At 40.8% G+C, this 21,967-nt stretch overlaps 1 protein-coding gene across 3 annotated transcripts in view; it reads left to right on the plus strand.

Annotated features, from left to right (window-relative positions):
- Clip4 (CAP-Gly domain containing linker protein family member 4) overlaps positions 1-21,967 on the plus strand; it is a 70,472-nt gene that overhangs the window by 16,210 nt on the left and 32,295 nt on the right. For all 3 annotated transcript variants that reach the window (XM_008846478.2, XM_008846479.3, XM_017801463.1), the window contains 6 exons: positions 3,461-3,600; positions 4,455-4,548; positions 5,393-5,554; positions 7,362-7,480; positions 11,373-11,609; positions 16,937-17,072. In XM_008846478.2, coding sequence (XP_008844700.1) covers positions 3,461-3,600; positions 4,455-4,548; positions 5,393-5,554; positions 7,362-7,480; positions 11,373-11,609; positions 16,937-17,072 — 888 coding nt within the window. The remainder of the gene's footprint in view (positions 1-3,460; positions 3,601-4,454; positions 4,549-5,392; positions 5,555-7,361; positions 7,481-11,372; positions 11,610-16,936; positions 17,073-21,967) is intronic.

The following is a 21,967-nucleotide window of genomic DNA, read 5'->3' on the forward strand; positions in this document are numbered from 1 at the left end:
GGAAAGAGAAGAAAATCTTTGGAAAATTTTAGATCCCTCTGAAAAATCCCAAAGTTAATGTAAGGTCAAAATAACTTTAGAATTTGAGTTTTGATACGTTTGTAAAATGAAATTGTCAAGAGATTTATTAAATAGGGTCACATTTATCCATTTAACCAAAGTGACAAAAATTTCAAAGACAAATACAAAAATCCATGTGGTTTCAAAGAAGATGAGCAAAAACCCTTGGCTCTTTTAATTAAAAACCTGAAATAATCAAAGACCTGACACAGGCAACACAAGGCACAGAAAATTATCTTGATAAACACAGAGTCTTCATTTCTTAGGAGGACTACTCAAAAGTTATACAAAAACCTTTCAGACTCTGAGAATAGCAGATCAATACCCAAAGATGTTATCAGTGTGAAGTTAATAACAGAGTCATTCAAGTTTTAGCCAGTATGATCTCTTAAGAGTCTTTCTGCCTTTCTGACTTCCTGTATGGTTTTGTCTTTTTCATGAATGTTATCTTTGTACTTAGTACCTTTTCTTAACTGTTGTGCTTTCATTTAGATTGTGGAACACACCATCTCATGCTTTCTAGATGCATGCTTCCTCATTGTGCAGCTTTTCAGTGTAGCACAGGATGTATTTTCTAAACCCAGATAATCCTTCATTACTCAGTCCCAAGATAGATAAATATAGGTTTAGCAGTTGATTTTTATTTTATCATATGTGAACTTAGATCAGCTTAATTCACTTGCTTTTTTTAAACAACTATATTTAGATGACTCAAAAATTTCAAGATATTTTAAATAGCTAAAAAAGTTATGTGTGTGTCTGAGTGTGGACTTTGTGTAGGTGTCCAGAGAGGCCAGAAGAAGGCATCAGATCCCCAGGAGCTGGAGTTACAGGTGGTTGTGAGTCACATGACATAGGTGCTAGGAACTGAACTTGGGTCCTCTGAAAGATCAGGTGCCTGTAGCCGCTGAGCCATCTTCAGTTCCCACCAATAGGATTTTCATGTATGCAGATCAATCCCTGAGGAGCATTTGAATTAGTTCCTAATAATATGGGAGTTTTAGGAATAGTTTATGTAAGCAATGTAAGCACTTGCCTTTACTCATATCTATTTAACACACAGACATAAGCATAAAATATTAGACTTTTTCTTTCTTTCTTTTTTTGGTCTTTTTGAGACAGGGTCTCCCTGTAGTCTGTTGGTTTGGAACTTGCTATGTAGACCAGGTTGGCCTTGAACTTGCAGAGAGGTCTGCCTCTGCCTCCTGAGTGCTGGGATTAAAGGCATGCACCACCCATGCCCAGTACCATTACAGTTTTCTTTTCAAAATTTTAGATGTTTCAGGTACAGTAACAATACAGGGCTTCCTAGTAGATAGTCCTTGTGTTTCTGGCAGGATACCAAGGTTACCCATGCTGATGGACAAATCTTTCATTTGCATACTCTTAACAGTCCTTTTAGAAATGCTATTTTTGAGTCATTGAGTTTTTAGAACTTGTACATACAAATCAAAGCATGCGTTCCATTGTCTCTGAGAGGTTCAGGATCCTTTCTGTTCAAAGGTACCCTTAAAGTAGACTATCTTACCTAGGTTAAAAGTTTCTCAAAGCTGGCACTGCAATTCCAAGTTCTCCTTTATAAATTTCACCCATTTTTCCAGAAAGGCATAAGATAATTGATCCACAGCTGATTTTGGATCAAGTGGAACACATTCTTGATTTGGATTCATTCATTCATTTATTCATTTTTTCTCTCATTTATTATTTTTTTAATAGGCTGGCCTCAAGTTTACTATGTTTATTATGTAGCCAAGGCAGGCTGTGAATTCCTGATCCTTCTGCCTCTACCTCCCAAGCACTGGGATTACAGTTGTGTATGAACCACTCTTGGTTTCTCTATGGGGTCTTAACTTCGAGAGGTCTCAGTTTTCAACAGCTTCTCCGAAACACAGGTTTTCTTCCTTCCCTACACGAACAGAGTAGACTGATCAGCAGGAGGCTGCAGCAAAGAATCTGCACAGAATTGGAGAACTGATTCTCTCCTAATGGACCACTGTTACACTTGTGTAAATGCCTGGTTCTGTGCCTTTTCTTCACTGTTTTGTTATCCTGCCTATAAAAGTAGGAATTATGTGTACATGCTATCTCTTGGAAGATATTTAAAAGTACAAAGAAAAAAAAACTTAAAGACCATGAATCCCAGTACTATGTCTGCTGTCACAATCTGAACTCAACAGTGAGTTATTGCAATGAAGGAGTGTAATTGAGGCAAGAAGACAGACTTTGGAGACTGACCAGGTTTCCACCCCACACTGCTACTTCTCAGCTGTGTGACTTTGAGCAGGAATGTTATCTGGATATGCTTTGATTTTCCCTTATGCAAAATGAGGATATTAATTTGGGGGGATTTATAGTTTGGTAAATTGTAGTTATTCAGCAAATATTGATTCCTGGTTTTATATTTTCCTGGTTTTTACATTCTCTACCTTTTTTTTTTTGATTAAGACAATAGAATCTGATTTTCTTCATCTGAAATGTAGTGTTCTTCATGAGACAGTCTTTTATTATTAGAATGGTTCCTGGTTTTCACTAAACCTTAAGGAAGACATGTTAAGAAATCTTTTAAAATAGTTTATTATTTTTATGTGTATGAGTGTTTTGCCTGCTTGGATATAAGTGCACCTATGTCATACAGTGCCAGTGGAGGTCAGAAGAGGGCATTGGATCCCCTGGAACTGGAGTTATGGATGGTTGTTAGCCACCATGTGGGTGCTGGCAATCAAATTCGGGTCCTCTGCAAGAGCAGCCAGTGCTCTTAACTGCTGACTCATCTCTCCAGCCCCATGTTAAGAAATCTTTAGGTGCTCCTTCAGTTTTTGTCTTGTATTCCTTGATTTTACTAATGCAGATTCCCAAATAATCCAGTCACTTTGTGTCCTCTTTTCTGCATTGCCAGATATTAGTTCCTTATCAGTTGGATGGCACATCCCCTCAGACCTATCCAAGAAGCAAGGGTGACAGGGTGGCTTGTTTAGGAAAATTATTAATTACAGAAGAGTAAAGGGAGCATGTGGAGGCCCAAGTTTTTCTAGTGTATTTACTAAGTACATTTCTTTTTTATGTTTTACTCATAGACAGGACCCTACTATCTGTGACATTTATATTTTCAGAGAAGAATATTACTAAAACTTGATGTGTCTGTGTCTTAGAAATCATCTTTGAAAAATCCAGGCTTTGAGGTTGTGCATGTGCAGTTGATTTTATACATGATGAAGTGCATGATAGCTGGGCATCTCACTGTCAGTTTAAGAGGTGTCCCATTTATGGTTTTGAGAATTGCTTAATGTTGTCCTGCTTTTTCTAGCCTCTAAAATGCTTGTATCATTTGAATCTTGGTATTACTATCGTCAATATATTTGAAGCCATTAATAAATTTAATTTATACTATCTTATATTTCAGAGTTTTCTTTCTTTGATCCTAATGATGCATCATGCCAGGAAATTCTCTTTGATCCCAAAACTTCAGTCTCAGAATTATTTGCCATTTTAAGGCAATGGGTTCCTCAAGTCCAGCAAAACATTGACATTATTGGAAATGAGGTAAACACATCCTTTATATTAAGCTTTGCTTACCTGGGACTGTTAACAATGGTTATTTCTGCCTTAGAAGGGAAAGGTCCCATTGGGAGAAGCCCATTACAGACGTTTTGCATTTCCAGGTTTCCAAGGAGCAGTGGGTGGGGCATTGTGCATGTTTCCCACCCCATTCCAGCCTGCCGTTCCCTATGGCACCTGCCCACTGTCACTGCAGACTTTGGGTGTGAGCAGGGAGAGACATTTTGCACATTTCCTTCTTTGTATAGATTAGTTTTGCAAACTTTATCCATTTCATGAAGGTTTTGATTACCATCAGGTTCTTTCTATACGTTTGGATAGTTTGGTCATGATCTAGGTTTAAATATAATTCCTGTATATAATACATTTCATATATATATATTTCAAATGTTTGATATATAGGGTCTCATGTTGACTAGGCTGCCCTGAAACTTCCTATGTTTTCCAGGCTGGGCTCAAACTCAGAGATGCGCCTGCTTCTGTCTCCCAAGTAAAGGTTAACAAAAAGTGCGCACCATCATACCTGGAAAGTGTGTTTGGTTTCTTGTGGGAGAGTTTTTTGACTCACATGTTGTCATATGAAAGCACATAAAAATTTTCAAATATCACTGTAATGGTTGGGAAAATGCTTTTGCTCAGTTTTGAGAGGAGCCTATTTGGAGTAACATTATGTTGGAGTCATCGTTGATAATGTCCTTGTGCCTGGTAAGGAATTCCATTTTGTTACTGCCGAGTGCCATGTGGAGCGCAGTTCAGATCAGATATACTAACCATGTTGATCTGAAAGCACTGCTACTTCAGTGGCGATGCTGTAATCCGGTTTCTCTGGGCTTTCTCAGATTCTTAAGAGAGGCTGCAATGTGAATGACAGAGATGGACTGACAGACATGACTTTGTTACATTATACTTGCAAGTCTGGAGCTCATGGTATTGGTGAGTATGTGGTGGTCAGTTGCTTGCTCTGCACTCTTTATGTGTGCCTGTGTAATCTTTTGTGTGCCAGCAGGGGACATGGATGGGGCACCAATCTGACAATAATAATCCTACTGAGCAGGTAAAGGAATGTTAGGCCCACCAAAACTTTGTTCTTCTTCTCAGGGAAGTCTTTATACCTTATGGTTACCTCTCAATGTTTTCTACTGCAGGCTTCATGGCAAATTGCCCAGCAGTTGAGACTAACTGTCCTGTCCTAGGATCTTCATGAGGGCTCTCAAGCAAGGCTGATTCAAGACCAGATTTCTAGGCATAGCTGTCCTTACAGGACCACAGGCTTTCAGCTTAGTTCTGGGGTCTGTTCTCCTTATGAACATGCCTGCAGCATATGTCAAAATTGCTGTTCTCCCGGGCTTCAGCATTTTATAAACCTGCCTCTCGTACTTTACTGTGATGGACTGATATTTTCATAAAATAAAAATGAATTTATAATATATAAACAAGACCAAGACAAAATAGAAGCCCAAATATTTTTGCACTAGTCTGGCATATTGCTTTTAATGGCGGCATAGTATTCCATAGTGTGGATGTCTCTGTTTAGTTAAATGATTTCTTACCAATCTCTTAGGCTATCTCAGAATTTTATTCATAATCAGTGTTGCTGATAGCTAAGTGTTTAGTCACATTTCCCAAGTATGAGTGTTTTCTTAGAATGAATTCCCAAAAGTAAACTTTTTGAAGTATAAATATAGATCAAGTGTACTGTTTGCTTTGGCTTTCAAAATATGAGATAGGTATGCATTGGCACTTAGAATTCATACTGAAGAAAAGAAATTTTCTTTAGGTGATGTTGAGACAGCTGTAAAATTTGCAGTTCAACTTATTGACCTGGGAGCAGACGCTAGTTTGCGGAGCCGCTGGACAAATATGAATGCTTTGCATTATGCTGCTTACTTTGATGTCCCTGAACTTATAAGAGTGATTTTGAAGACATCGAAACCAAAAGGCAAGTGTCATCAGCCCAGCACTGGACATTATTAATGGGGCAGTGTTCAGTAACCGCAACCAGGTTGAAGGAGACCTTTTCTTCTGTTGTAACTTGTTTTGTATACTTTCCTGCTCTGCTTTAATTCTGAAGTAGTTTAAAATTTCTTTGTTGAAGATTCATTTCTGTCCTTTCACAAAAGGCTTGGTAGAGTTACAAATAAATAATAAAAAATACTCCCTGGGTCTTCCTGTGAATGCAGATTATCTGGTATAGGATGGATTTTATGTGTGATTGGAGCCTTTTATTTTGTAATTCTTCTGTCTTCCTTGGGTAGCCAGGAAGAGAACCACACAGCTCTCCAGCTTGTCACTGAAATAATTAAAGAGACTTCATTTGGATGGCATTCATTTCAGAATGAATGAACTTCTGGGATAAATAGGTAAAATTTTAGGATCCCTCCATTTTGCTGGTGATACCCTAAAACTAAAGGTCAGAATGCACCCTTCCCAGGCGTGGCATCTTGACACTGGTTCTTCTCTTGGAGAAAAATAAGAACAAGTGAAGCGTGTCCCTTTTAAGTTACGGTGTCCAGTGTTGCCCCGGTCATAAAAGACATGTTTTAGAAATTCAATCAATGAACCTCTCAGGATGTTAGTTTCTAACTTCTGGTTTGCATAATTATTCATTTTCTCTTTAAAATTCTGCCTTGTCAGTTTCTGAACGGTGTTGGAAGGAGAGTCTCTGTTGAGGGTTCTGGGTTCAGTAATGTAAGAATTTGTATCGAGCAGGTTTGGATTGCTTGCAGTGGTAGGAAGAGCATGTGGGCCCATGCAGATTAACAGGATTGCAGAACTAGAGAAATAGAAAGTCCTTATAGAAAACATTCAAAATAGGGTTCTTCCTTTAGGAGGATTTCCTGTATTTAAATATAACACAGTGGTGGTTTATTGTTACTAAAATGTCCTTAGAATTGCAAGATTGCTTTTCTTATTTATAAAGTCCAAATTCATCAGTTGAATAAGTTAAGAATCAATATGTAGCCGGGCGTGGTGGAGCACGCATTTAATCCCAGCACTTGGGAGGCAGAGGCAGGTGGCTCTTTGTGCATTCGAGGCCAGCCTGGTCTACATAGTGAGTTCCAGGACAGCTGGGACTACGGGAAGACCCCGTCTCAAAAAGATTAAAAAAAAAAAATCAGTATATGTGTGAGTACTTACATTTTTAGGTGCTAGTTAGTTGGTTTGAGAATTCTTTAGGGGTTAGCAATCTTTTTTTGTAAAGGACCAACTGGTGAATAAATGTTTTAGCTTTTCAGACCATCTGGTGCCTGTCACAGCCCCTCATTTCTACAGTTGGAACACGAGTGCGGGCTCAGAGACCCCATCTGTGAATGAGTGTGCCTGAGTTCCAGCAGGTTTGAGAAACAGACAGCAGGGTGGGTTTGGCCCATGGTTTTTTGTTGACTGATCTCTGACCTAAAGTCAACTACCTTATCGTGGTTGTACAGGAAAATACACGTGAGTTTAGTGAGGGCATGACAAACCATTTGCTTTCACAAAGATAAATGATCATCATTCATTGCTTTCATATGATTTAGTTTGTGACAGCTGGAAAACCTATGATATGTCACTCAGTTTTATAATTAATTATATTGTGCTAGAAAAATATTCAACTGATTGTTTTAGCTGGGTTACAATACAGCGAGAGATGCTGCATCAGTTGGGTTCAGTCTTGTAAAAGGTTAAAAATGTGCTTTTGCTATCAAACCTAACCTCTTCTTTGAAATTGTGATAGCTAGTTTTAAACTTGTGATGTTTGATTGCAGATGTGGATGCCACTTGCAGTGACTTCAGTTTTGGAACAGCTCTGCATATTGCAGCATATAACTTATGCTCAGGAGCTGTGAAAAGCTTACTGGAACATGGAGCAAATCCTGCATTTAGGGTAAGAGGTTAAGTAAGAGAATGAAAAAGTTTCATATTATATCCACTAAAGAATTGAATCTGGATATTGTTATTAATAGAACTCTTATATGACTAAGTGATTTATATTTTTGTTCGACATATAAAGTGTGTGATAACTTTTACCTTCAATACATTTAGTATTTAAGTATGTTATGCCTTAGTATGTTTAAGGCATAACAGTGAGTTTCACTCCTATTGTTATATGAAACTTGCATTCAGAAAAAGAAACTGTTCTTAAAGTGTCTTAAGAATGTTTTCCTTTAGGCTTTTTAACATTTATGAAAAGTTAGCTGTTAAATAAAAATATTATATATGCTAACATTATTAAATTCTTTTGGAAAGAAAATTTATGCCAAAAGAATAATAGTTAAGGTAAATAAAAAGTAAAAACAAATTAGTTTTAAGACTCAAGCAAACATGTGAAACAAGCCAATAAGAGAGTCTGGAGTAGCCCTTGGACTTTACTTTGACAGCCATTCTGATAGCAAAAATGAAATTCCACCATTAGTCATGAAAAGCCTTCAGATATTCAGAAGACACTATTGCTGCTATTCATTATATTGTTTTGTGTGTTTGTGTGTCTGTACATGATGTGAAGGCCAGTGTTAAATTAACATCAGACATCTTCCTCAATCACTTTTCACCTAATTTTTGAGGCAGGGTCTCTCACTGAGCAGGAAGCACATGCATGTCTAGACTAGCTGACCAGCAGGCCTTGGGATTCTCCTGTCTTCACTTCCCCAGTGCTGGGACTATAGGTGTGCACTGCCACATGAGGCTTTCTGTGTGGGTCCTGGGGATCTGAACTCAGGTCCTCATGCCTCTGCTACAAGTATGTGCACTTTCCTGGCTGTGCCATCTTCCCCAGCTCCTTGGTTTTTAATAGAAATCTTAGTTGCTAAAATTTGAGGGAATTAACAGAGAAGTGTGAACCAATTCTCAAGAGTGAGGATGTAACAGGAGTCTCAATACAAATGTTCACTGCAAATGTAACTTACAGCCTATCAGCACAGGTTTTTCTTTGTGTGTTCACCTGCTTTTGTATGTTTAGGTAATACTTATGTGTGCTAGTGTACATGGAGAGAGAGAGAGAGAGGAGAGAGAGAGAGAGAGAGAGAGAGAGAGAGAGAGAGTTTGTAGACCAGAGGGCAGTCTCTGATGTCAGTCCTCAGAAATTCCATCCACCTGCACTTTTTTTTTGGACAGGGCTCCCTGTAGCCCCAGGCTGCCTGGAACTTACTATGTAGACCAGGCTGGCCTCAATCTCATAGAGAGCTGCTTACCTGTCTCCCATACCTTTACTTTTTGAGGCACAGTCTCTGATTGAACCTGCGACTCACCAAATAGGCTAGGCTGGCTCCCCAGTGATTCCTGGGTATGCTCTTGCCTCTTCTTCTCCAGAACTAGGATTGTAAACTTAAACCACCATGCCCAATTTTTATACGGGTTCTAGACAGCACTTTTAGGTCCTCGCTTTATGGACTGAGCTATCTCCTCTGCACAAGTTTTTTTGACTGAGAATTTTTTGTTCAGTTTTTGTGCATTTCTTATAATACATCTTAATCAAATTTAGTCCCCCTCTACCTCCCAGCCTCCTCTAGGTCCCCCACCAGATTTCAGGTATTCTGTCATATGTGTTAAGCCCTATCCAGTCAAGCATTTGTATCCAGATGTTCCTTAGTGTAAGTTCATCAGCTAGAGTCTAGTTAGCCTATCTAGAGTCACTTCCTTAAAGAAGATCTACTCTCCCTCACCCTACGGTAATCATCGCCAGTAGTTCCATGGCTAAGGTTGGGACCTGATGCCCATTTCCCCCATTCTGTGCTGGTTTTTGTCTGATTGAGTCTGCATGGGTCTTGAGCATGCTGTCATCATTGTTGAAAGTTCCTGAGCAAGTTACCAGAGGCCTGGAAGTCTGTTTCCTCATGTTCATGCACCAACCCTGGCTCTTATTGTCTTTCCACGCAATGGTCCCTGAGCCGTGGGTAGGTGAGGTTTAGTATAGGAGTCCTGTCCAGGGACACAGACCCTACAGCCTTTTATTCGCTAACACTTAGTCAGTGGTAGTCTTCTGCAGCACAAGTTTTTTTGAAAATTATTTCTCCCTATATCTGTTGCTCTCTCTGTCCTGGAGAGTAGATATTAGTGCCATGCGTATGTCCATTATGTTTTCTAATTTTCTTTCAAATCTAAGATTAGTCCATCACTGTGCCAGAAATCTGATAATATATCTTGCCTTCAAACTGACTTGAATTTTAAAACAAAAAACACAGGCAATGGCAAACCCAAGGATCCTGTTAAAGCCTCTTCCTCTTATTTGTGTGGAACATTTGAAGATTATTCATAGTGGAGAAGAAGAGTGAAAATAAGGCTTTTAGTTAACAAACAGCCTTGAGTTTTTCATATCAAAAGATGGTTAAAGCATGAACATTTTCTCAGGGTCTGAGGCTTTGGTGAGGGAATAGAGAAGAAAGATAACTGCTGGGAGAGATGGGTGCACAGAGAGGGTATGAGGGTGCAGGCGGCACTGCTTGCGGGACTGTCCCTGCCAGACATCCCATGCGTGTCTCTGAGCCAGTCATTAATCTCCCCACACCTAATTTTTCTAACTGGCCTACTGGAAACTTCAAGAATCTTTTATTAGTTAGTTATTGCCTCCTTTATTGTTGTATGTGAACTCTTAAAGGGTAAGGATTCTGTTTTGTCGATAAGCTTTTTGAGAGAACTATGTGAAATGATTTTTATGGTAGGGTTTAAGTTACATAAACACCATGCAAATGAGCTGGGCATATAACTGGCTGTTTTATCTTGTCACAGGATTAAGTCTCTCTGTTATAGTGAGAACCAGGCAAGTTTCTTGATTATAGCTTTGACTTTGACACAGAAACTGTTCTCTGTTTCTGAAATCTGAGTTACTGAATGTTGAGGCAGGTGATGGAGGTCACAGACCAGGGTGCCAACTGTGAAATAATGGAATTTAGTCGTGTGTTCTTTAATGACAGGGATGGGTTCTGAGAAAAGCATTAGGAGAAGTTTTTTTTTTTTTTTTTTTTTTTAGACAGGGTCTCCCTGTAACTCTGGCAGGTCTAGAGCTTTCTATGTAGGCCAGGCTGGTCTTGATCTCACAGAGCTCAACCTGCCTCTGCCTTCCAAGTGCTGAGTTCAAAGGTATGTGCCACTATGCCCATGAACTCATTCTTAATGAGAAACAAGAGATCAGTTACTTGACTGCTTGTGTGAACTTATAGAGGGTAGTTACATAGACTGAGGCTGTTATGAAGTGGGGTATTGTGTGTGTGGCTACTCTGACTAAACGTCGTGAAGGAGTACAGGGGTACGGTTGGATCTGGGATTAGGTAGCCAGTCAACCCATGAGTTCTCTGTGCTGCTGTGTAGCCAGGCATGTCTCTTTACCCATGGTCTTGGTGCTTGCCCTTCCAGTGCACAGAATGCTTTTCCCTACCAGATTACCTGCATAGTCCCTCCTCTCTGTTGTAAGTGAAATCTTCTCAGGGAGGCCTTCCCTCACCCCCTATACATCAATATCTCCCTACAGCCCATGTTCTCATTCAAAACTTTCTGTGCCTTACTGTCTTTATGCCGCTTATCTCCTGGTTAATATACCATGTAATTATATTCTTTCTTTCCTACCAGTGTATGTGCTCTTTGAGGGCAGATCGTTTTGTTTTCTTCACTGTGGTATCTTTGGCACCTAGAATGGTGCACTGAACAGAGAAAGTGTTCAGTAAGTAATTTTGAATGAATAAATGATAAATGCATCAGACTTGAAAGCCCTCTGTAAAGAATCTGATATGACTGTGTAATGCTCTGAGTACACGGGAGCTGAAAGTTTTCTCTTATCTCTGTGGTAGAATGACAAAGGACAGATTCCTGCGGATGTTGTTCCAGACCCTGTGGATATGCCTCTAGAGATGGCCGATGCTGCAGCAACTGCCAAAGAAATCAAGCAGATGCTCTTGGACGCAGTGCCTCTGTCCTGTACCCTCTCAAAGGCCATGCTTCAAAACTGTGACCACGTTACCAGCAAGGCCATGTTGGCATCTCTTGGCTTGAAGTTGGGGGACCGTGTTATCATCGCAGGACAGAAGGTACAGGAAGTATAGCTGTAGTCACTGAAGCCTGTGGTCCTCACCCCCTGGTCTGTGTGTGTGTGTGTGTGTGTGTGTGTGTGTGTGTGTGTGGTGTGTGCTGCATGTAACACATGTGGGTAGAAACATACTTGGCTGAAAATGTGAAACTTAGATCTGTTGAATGTAGTAGAGTGTAAGAATATGAGCTATTCGAACTTGATAGTGAAGACTTGCATGGGGAAAAGTGGAGTAGAGGGGAACTGCTGTGTGGATTCAGAGGCAGGAGCTGAAAAATGACTTGGGATTGTCCCTGCTGCCCCCAGACTCTGATCTGCTGCCCAGGGCTGCCTCCCCTTAACTCTGCCCTGCCTCCCAGGACTGCCTTCCCGGCTTGCTACTGCCCTGCCTCACCCCGCTCTTCCTGCCACCAGTAGCATATCCTCTGTCAGCTGAGCAAGGACACTTTTACTGTTCTTCAGTGTTTGGCCTTGAAAGGTCACTCATAAGGATGGCTCAGATGTTAATAAATGTGATAATAAAGAGTTCTGTGAGTGTGTTTTTGTATAAAGACTCTATAGGCCAAGGCAAGGAAGCCAGCTCTTTCCAGGGCTGTTGTTTCTGTATGACCTTCACTGTGACCAATTTTCTTCTTTCCTATTTTTAAAAGACCTTTTGTGGGAGGTTTTATTTTTCCTCCCTTTCTTTCACTGCTGAGGATTGAGCACAGAGCCTTGTGATGCTTAGGGAGTAGTGTGCCGCAGAGCTATACACCATCTCGTTGGAGGCGTTCTTGGTGTAGAGGTAGTTGAGCTTAGTGTGGAGTGCTTGGAAGTTGATCTTCCCTACTTTGTTACATCTCAGTATTTGGATGAGTGATGTAGGTTTCTCAGGGAACTCTGGAATTTGGAAGGAAGCTTCATTGATTGGGTAGAATTGCTTCACAAACAGAGGGAACAGAACTACAGACAGGTGGCTAGATTAGAATGGTATTCACAAACTCATAGGAATATATTAGTTTCTCACCATTTGGAATTAAAATGCCAAGAAATTAATGAATATATAGCTTAAAAAAATTAGGGCGAACATTAAACTTTTGTAGCATTCCTGTAACTGTGTCTGAGAAGGACCCTTGAGAGAGTTACTGAGGATTTATTAGCAAGTGATAGCCAGTTTCTTTAAGAATATTATGCTGGGTAGGTTCACTAGGCTCCAGGAGATGGACCTATGCCCAAGAGTATTTGGGGAACACAGATTATACTCAATAGATCTTTAAAAAAAGAATAATAATAGAGGACATGAAGTGGGGGGGTAGTAGGGTGGGGTTGGAAAATGGGGGGAAGGGGATCTGGTTATGATCAAAATACATCACGAAATTCTCAAAGAATCAATAAAATATTTTTTATTTTTAAATATTTAAAAAATATTTTTTATTTTTCATATATGAGTGCTTTGCATGCATGTATGTAAGTGTACCCATGTTGTTCAGTGCCCATGGAGGTCAGAAGATGGCATTGGATTCCCCTGGAACTGGAGTTAGGGACAATTGGTAGCCTCCTTGTGGCTGCTGGGAATTGAACTCAGGTTCTCTACAAGAGCAGCCAGTGCTCTGAGCTGCTGAGTCATCTCTCCAGCCCCCTTTATTCATTTTTTAGTTTGGATAATTTTAGCTGTATCTAAGGAGAGGCATCTGCTATGAGCATGTGTGTACAAGTCAAGTAGTCTTAACTCTACTGACTTTTGACCAACCTTGTTCCCTGTTTATTTTCACTCACTGTACTGCCCATCTTTCCATTGTGTGAGGACTTTCTCATTCCAAAGCACAGAAGTTTTAAGCTGAAGCCTAACTTATCAACTTTCTTCTTTTATGGATTGTGTGCTTAGTATCATACCTGTGGTGGTGTGATGCCACATACCGTGCTGCCGTATTAAGGTGATGAGCAATACCTGGAAAAGGCAGCCTGACTTTTACCATCCATTTAAACCAGGAGTGGGGCCCAAATTGTTCTGAGAACTTGTTCCTTCAAATTTCTATTGAAACTTCTGAAATAAAGGGCTTGCTCTCTCTTTATTGAAACTACATCAGACATGAAATGGGGAAGGAAAAACAGAATTTGTCTTATTGGGGAGTTTCCCTTTTTGACACCTACTGACCTAGAACTGCACATAAACCTACCAAACAGATCTTATCAGTCTAATCCCATTGTTGTTTGCAGCACAGATGGGAGAACTCAGTGCTTTCAATGAATATTTGCTGCTTGCAGTGTTCGATATTCACAACACACACGCATATATTATTTTGGGTCAAGGACAAGGAGGGCTTATGAGGGATTAAAGCTATATGTTTAGGTTTACAAGAGGAGCCCAAGGCCTTGTAAGTTTATTTACATTATAAATAAGCTGAGAATAATGATAAACAATCTCAAAACATAAGATTAACTTTGGTAAAAGTAATTCCCGCAATATCCAAGAAGGAATTATTTTATTTTCTTCTAAAAGTATATGGTTTGGTTTTACATTTAGTTTTATCCACTGGGCCACCTCACTGGACCTTCCTTTTTTTTAAAAAAAATTATTTATTTTTAAATTATTTGTGTGTATGGTGTGTGTATGTGTGTGTGTGTGTGTGTGTGTGTGTGTGTGTGCACTCATACCATGGTAGGTGTGTGGAGGTCAGAGGACTTTGTTAAATCAGTTCTCTCCTTCCACCCTTATGTGATTCCAGGGATTAAACTCAGGCTTGTCAGGCTTTCACAGCAAGCACCTTTACCCGCCAAGCCATCTCGCTGGCTTCCCTTTTAAAAAATCAATATGAATTTTACTTTTCTGGCCTGATTTTGTTGCTAAGAGCCTTCAGTAGAATGGCAAATAGTGTAAGAGTTGGCAGCCTGGCCTTGAGGGACACACCAAATCATTCATCTGTTTGATATTTGCTAGCAGGTTTTGTATAGATGTCCTTTATTATGTTGGAGAGATTCTCAACCATTCCTCATTTGCTGAGTCTTCCTAAGAAGCTGTTATCATGGAAGGACATTAAAATTTGCTGTAGGCCTTTTCTGCATCTGTTGAGATGTGTCTTCTTTCCTCTTTAGTCTGTTGATAGGTGAATTGCATTGGACAGTTCTCCCATGTTGTCCATTAGGAATGTCGCTTGGTCATAATGCATTCTTCTTTCTACATATTACTGGGTTTGACGTGCTACAACTTTGCTGAAGATGCTTGTGTTTGTGTTTGTAGTTTTTTTTTCTTTTTCTTTTTGAAACAGGGTCTCCCTATAGCCCCAGCTGGCTTGGAACTCACTGTGTAGACCAGGATGACCTCGAATTCACAGATCCGCCTGTTTCTGTCTCCAGAGTGCTGGGATTAAAGGAACATGTTACCATGCCCAGCTTGGTCTGTAGTTTCTTGTGTCTTTGACCAATTTTAGTACCAAGGCCATGTTGGCTTCCTGGAAACCAATCTCTCTACTTTCAAATTCTAGGAGAGCTTGTATAGAATTGATGCTATTTTGTCCTTAAATTTTTGGTAGAATTAACCATTGAGGCTCTTGGGGCCTGGAAGCGTTTTTTCTGTTTTTAAGTACAAATTCAGTTCAGGTGTTAGCTTTTTAGTTTGTATCTCTCAAGGAATTGTAACTTTTTTTTTAAATTGGTCTTTTTGAGACAGGGTCTCCCTGTAGCCATAGCTGGCTTGGAACACACTATGTAGACCAGGCTGGCCTCGATCTCTGCCTCCCTGGTGCTGGGATTAAAGGCATGTGCCACCATACCAGACTGAAATTGCAGTATTTTATACCATTTGTGAAGTGTATGGGAAAAGCTGTTTGTAGTGTTTTCTCATCTTTTTAAATGTTGGTCTGTAATAATGCCCCTCTTTTGATGGTAATGTCAGTAATTTGTGTCTTTTCTCTCTTGGTTAAAGACTTGGTTTACAGTTAAAGGCTTATTTTTATCCCTCAAAGAACTGGCTGTTGGTTTCATTGATTTTTTTCTGTGTTTTTCTTTTAATTTTAAGTATTATTTCCTTTTGCTGACTTTGGGTCTTCACATTATAGTTTCCAAGGTAAAAGCTTAGCTGTATTAATTTTGCAGCCATTTCTTATATGATCACTTGATATTATGTGTTCCTTTCTAAGGACTACTTTTGCTACATTTCATAGGTTTTTATTTAATGTGTATGAGTGTTTTGTCTACATGTATGTAAGTGTACCAGTGTGTGCATTGTCTGCAGAGGCTAGAAGAGAGTGTCAGATCCCCTGGAAAATAGTGTTACAGATGGTTGTTAACCATCATGTGGGTGCTGGGAACTGAACCTAGGTCCTCTGTAAGAGCAGCCAATGCTCTTAACCACTGAGCCATCATCTCTCCAGCCCTATCTCATAGATTTTGGTATCTTTTTCATTCAGTTCAAAATATTGTCTAATTTCCCTTCTGTTTTTATTCCCCCATAACCTGTGGGTTATTTAGTTACATAGTACAATTTCCAAACATTTGGAAATTACCATGTATTTTCCTGCTTATGATTCCTAGTTTAACTCCTTTGTGGTTTGAGAACATATTTTGTGTGATTTCTGTTTTACATTTACATTCTCCGGTTTTGGGTGGAGTGTTCTATAGATGTCAGTTTGGTCAAATTGGTTCATGGCTGCCTTACCTTTTCTGTGTCCTCACTGATTATCTGGCCCACTTGTCTGGGTAACTGAAAGAGGCGAACAGAAGTCCCCCACTGCAATATGGTCTTTTTCTGTCAGTTCTATGGGTGAAAGGTATCCTGGGTAGGGTTCTGTGTTTTCCAGGTAGAGTCTTTTGTCATTTTGTGTTTAATCTTTGGTAATGTTCCTTATTCTGGAATCTATGAGAGACTTTAAAGAAACTTCTCTGTAGGCACTGGAGAGATGGTTCAGTTGGTTCTCTGCAAGGGCAGCAAGCACTAACCAGATTTTATTCCCCCCCTGCCCCGGCAGCTAACAATATATTGTAATCCAGTTCCAGAGGATCTAACTCCTGTCCTCTGTGGGTACTGAATGAACATGGTGCACATACATATGTGCAGGCAAAATGGTTCTGTACATAAAATAAAAATAAATAAATCTTAACCTTCTCTTGTAAAGTTGCCAAGAATAGGGCACTTAAAATTACTAATAGGAGCCGGGTGTGGTGGTGCATGCCTTTAATCCCAGCACTTGGGAGGCAGAGGCAGGCGGATCTCTGTGAGTTTGAGGCCAGCCTGGTGTACAGAGCGAGTTCCAGGTAACTGGAGCTACAGGGAGACCCTGTCTCAAAAAGAACAACAACAACAAAAAATTACTAATAGGACTGAATACCTGTTTTGATTTACATTTTCTCCAGGTTGGGACATTAAGGTTTTGTGGAACAACCGAATTTGCAAGTGGGCAGTGGGCTGGCATTGAACTGGATGAACCTGAAGGCAAAAACAATGGAAGCGTTGGGAAGGTTCAGTACTTCAAGTGTGCACCCAAGTATGGTAAGGTTGATGCTACATAACCGTATGAGATATTGAAAAGCCACTACACTTTGCTTTTTTGTAGTTTCTTCTTTTGGTGATGGTGACACTGGGGATTGAACCCAGGGCCAGACGTGTACTGACCACACTTTACCACCAAGCAGTTACACGTCACCTTCTATTGTTTTGAAATTAAACTTTTTCCTGGCTATTTATTCCCTTGGAGGGCTTTGCAGATATGAGACAGCATAGCATGCTTATTCACACTGAGAATGCTATTCAGGAGGAGCATGGGTGCTGCTGGAGACAAAGGGAGGTCATAGGAGGAAGGTCCTTGAGATGAGAGGGCTGGAATCCTGTACTGGGGTTAACCTGGCACTAGGCCAGGCATGGCTCACCCTCCCTACGGAGGGGAGTGCTGGGAAGATGTTTCTGTTTTCTCAGAAAATGAGAAGTGAGGTCATTGCTGATGTAAGGAGAGGGCAGGCTGTGGATGGAGGCCAGAAGGAAGGGGGTCAGAGATGGTTACTGAGGAGAGTGAGACTGGGACCAGGTCAGGGTGGTGCAATAGACAGTGATATAAAGCAGGAGTGTGCAGTCTGCGAGGCTACACGCTCTTCTCCAGACTCATCAAACTATTTGAATGTAGTAGGTACTGATTAAGCACAGAATCTGGTTTACCAGAATGTTCCATGAAAATAAGTAGGCAAAGAGCTGGGTATAGATGCAGCAGAGTGATTAGAGTGACAGGTGGTAGAGCTCAGGTGAGGAAAATGAGGCTGCGACTAGGAAGATGGTCCAGGAGAGCATGGGGGTCAGTGGTTTCTGATGCGGCTGAGAAGCTGGGTGGGGCTGCCGGAGTGTTAGCAAACCACAGATGCTTCCAGCATGGTGTTGGTAGGAGTGAAGTGCACAGGAGCCTGGCGGGCTGGCCTGGGGTAGAGAGAGCTGTGCTGGGTGGCTTGCCTGTGCCTGGGTAGAGATCTCTATGACACAGGCAGGCAGAGTGGAAGAGAGTGGGAGCCAGCAGCTGGTAGTACACTGTCTCCAGGCTGTTGCTTCTAGGGGAGGTAGGCGGAACAATCCTTCTGACAATGAGTGCTTCAAGTGGGATTTGCTTTCTTTCTCTCTCCTTTCAGTTGTCATTTTGGAAACATGATAGCAAAGGCAGAGCCTGCTTTCTCTTGTGCTGGCGGGTGTGGGTGCTGGTGCAGACAGAGCACGTTCCTACATGGATTGTGTATGGAAGCAGGCTTTCCAGAGAGAAAGGAGAAGACAGCCCTCAGTCATGGGTGCTACTGATGAGAGGCATGGCATTGCAGTGGAAGGGTGGGAGGGAGCATGGGGCTTGGCCTATTAGGCCAGGTAAGTGGATTGAGAAAGCAAGTTCACAGGAGTCTTAGGCAACTGGTAGTGACAGGTAAATAGGGAACATTATGGGATTGGCTTGTTGGAAGAACATCATTCATTGTTGGTTTGTGCATATATGTGAGCAGGCATGTGGAGGTCAGAGGTCACCCTCAAGGGTCCCTATCAGGTACTGTCCACCTTGTGTTTTGAGACAGAGTCTCTCACTGGATCCTGGGACTCACTAGTTAGGCTAGGCTGGCTGGCCAACTATCGAGCCCCAGGGATCCTCAGTCTCTGTCTCCCTAGTGTTGAGCTTACAAGCATGACACCCCACCTAGCTTTCTATATGGATGCTGGAGATTAAACCCAGGTCCTCACATTCACAAGGCAAGCACTTTATCAACTGAACTCCCTCTCCAACTTCTCCAGGGTGGTTTTTGAGGGCAAGATAGCTGATAGTAGTGGACAGGGTTGTTCTCATGAGTGAAATGAGGCAGTTGAGGTGGGGGGCTGCCTCTTAGCTCTTGCTGTTAGCACTGTGAGCCAGCAGGAGATGTCCCACCAGGAGCACATGCCCTGCTGTAGATCCCTAACCCCTAGATGTGATGCCATCATGAGAGAGGGAAGGACTTTGTCATCAAGGAAGCAATGAACCATGAAGTTGGAAAAGCAAATAGGGTGGACTTTGACACTGCTCTTACGCTGGGACAGTTCTTTCTGTTTCTGACAAATGTTTATTTAACAATTAATTCCCATCCATCCTTTTACCCTCCGTCCTTTCTGTCCTCCTCTTTTCTCTTTTTCTCTCTCCTTCACACACCCGCTACTTTCTCATTATGTTGTGAATGTTTTTCCTGCTCTATGACATGATTTTCACGGTTGCCCAGCCAGCCAGAAGGTGGGGAAGGTATACCTCTGAGCACTGTGGGCTTTGGTGTCTGACCGCTAAGGAGTGATCAGCTTCTCTACCTTCAGGCTGTGTGAGCTTCTTTCTCTTCTTGTGCCTCAGTTTGTCTTCTATAAAATGGGGACAGCCATATTTCAGGAACTTATGAGGCTGAACTATATTGATAAACACTGAGGACCAGGCTTATTTCCTGGAAGCATGGATACATGTCAGCTGTTGGCTCGCTCACATACATTTATCCGAATCACTTGTTCTTCCTGTCACACAGAGGATAGACTCTCATCTCTTTCTGCTAATATGTTTTGCTTATAAAAATGTTCAGTATATGAGACTTGAAAAAACACAAAATAGAAGAAGAAAACAAAAATCACTTGTATATTTTTATTAATTTTGAAATACTTTTTATTTGAAAATTTCATGCATTCATACAATGTATTTTGACTGTGTCCATCCACTGTTACCTCCCTCCAGCTCATCCTAGTAACCCCTGTACATTTTTTTCTGTTTAAAAAAATTTCCTCACATAATTTGGATTATATATAGAGAAGTTATATATTCTGCATTTTAACTGGACATCTTATTATAATTTTCCCTGATCTTTACATATTGCTTGAAAAATGTGATTTTAATAGGTCTGTTTCCTTTACTTTGTCCAATTTGATGGGTGAAAATTAATGGTTTTAATTTATATTTCTTAGATTGTGGTGAGGTGAGACTATTTTATTTTATTTTTGTGTATGTGCACATGTGTATGTATTTGTGCATGTGGGTACATGTTTGTGTGGATGTGTGCGGGCATGTGCAAGCGTGTGCGTGTGTGTGACAGAGGTCAGCCTTGAGTGTTGCTCCTCAGGAGCCATCCATCTTGCTTTGACAGGGTCTCTCATTGGCCTGGAGTTCAAGACTGGCTGACCGGGGAGTCCCAGGGGGCCCCAGGGTTCTGCCTAGCTCCGCCTCAGCAGTGCTGGGGTTATGGGTGTGCACTGCTAGGCTTTTTAAATGGGAGCTGGGACTCAAAGGCAGGTCCTCATGTTGTGTAGCAAGCACTTTACCAACGGAGCCATCTCCCCAGCCCCAAGATAGAGCATTTGACATGTTTTATTGTACTGTATGTGTTTTTTGTGTTATTTTGACTCTTGCATATTAGTTCATTGCCCACTTAAAACTGCAATATGAGGATTTAAGTAAGTGCTTAGAGTTTTAAAAAGTACACATTTGCCCAGTTTGGCATTTGCCTTTGCAGTCTTACTTGCAATATTTTGGGACATTTTCTATACAGTTAAAAGATTATTTCCTCGATGATTCTTACATTGTTCTCATGCTTTGATAGCTAATTCTTCCTAATTGAAGGACTAGTTATAACATGTATTTTCTTCCTTTGGAAATATTTTAAGTTTTTCTGTGCATAATTATGAAGTCCACCTGGAACTTTCTGGTTAATGGTACAAGGTAAAGAATTTGGTTTTAATTTTCCTCTGATAGCTACTTTTGGTACCTGTCAAGCAGACTAAGGACATGAACAAAAGCTTTTAGCCACATACAGGGAAGATGTCAGCCAGATTTATGGGAAATGCTTAGACTGTCTGCAGTATGCAAGTGGATTCATCCAAAGGAGGGACATGCTTGAAGAGGTAAAGCTAGTTACTCCACAGACTTGGCCTCTGGTCCCTTTAAATACTGAGAGGCAGGTTCTAGTGTGGGAGTCATGTACTGGATTATGTAAAAATTAAGGTAATCTTTTCTGATGAGTCAACTTGGTATTCTTAGTTAGGTCATTGCTAAGATACCTAAGGTAGAGGGCAGGAGAGTTGGGGGAATCCCCTGGCAGATCAGAAGCCCCAAGTTCGTTTGTTTGCAGTAATATTCCCTCCCTCTCTCCCTCTCCCTCCCTCTCTCCCTCTCTCTCCCTCCTCCCTTTCTCTCCCTCTCTCCCTCTCTTCCTCTCTCCCTGCCTGTCCCTCTCTCCCTCTCTCCCTGTTTCCCTCTCCCCCTCTCCCCCTTTTGGTTTGTTGCTTTTGTTTATATACACCAAGTCCCTGTAAGTGCTATGGTTTGTCTCAGGATTATTTTGTTCTATTTGTTAACTCTAGCACATATTAAATTTAAGAAAACATTGTTGCCATTTCATAATACATGTTAATACTTGGTGATACTATTGTTTTTGTTCATTAAATAATTAGCAAAGTAAATGAATGTATCTAACTTGATAAATTGTAAGTCTTATTCAAAAAGAAAAAAGGCAGGGGCTGGAGAGATGGCTCATCAGTTAAGAGCACTGGCTGCTCTTACAGAAGACCCGAGTTCAAATCCCAGCACCCACATGGTGGCTAACAACCACCAGTAACTCTAGTTCCAGGGGATCCAATGCCCTCTTCTGACCTCTGTGGGCATTGCATGATACAGGTACACTTAAACACACATGTAGGCAATATACTCATACACAGAAGAAAAATATTTTTAAAAAAGAAAAAAGACCTTTCATTCTGAGAAATATACTTTAAGAGGCAAGAACTTTTCGGCTTCTTTTAAAAAATTATTTATTTAATAACCACATACTTAGAAGAAGCATTTCATTACAACAGCATTGATGTAATAACTAATAACTTCCAGAGCTAAGATGCATCTCTTTCAAAATTGGCTGTAAATTTTTAGGTTTATA

The sequence above is a fragment of the Nannospalax galili genome, unplaced genomic scaffold, assembly GCF_000622305.1.
Source record: "Nannospalax galili isolate Female #2095 unplaced genomic scaffold, S.galili_v1.0 scaffold683, whole genome shotgun sequence".
In the NCBI taxonomy this organism is placed as follows: domain Eukaryota; kingdom Metazoa; phylum Chordata; class Mammalia; order Rodentia; family Spalacidae; genus Nannospalax; species Nannospalax galili.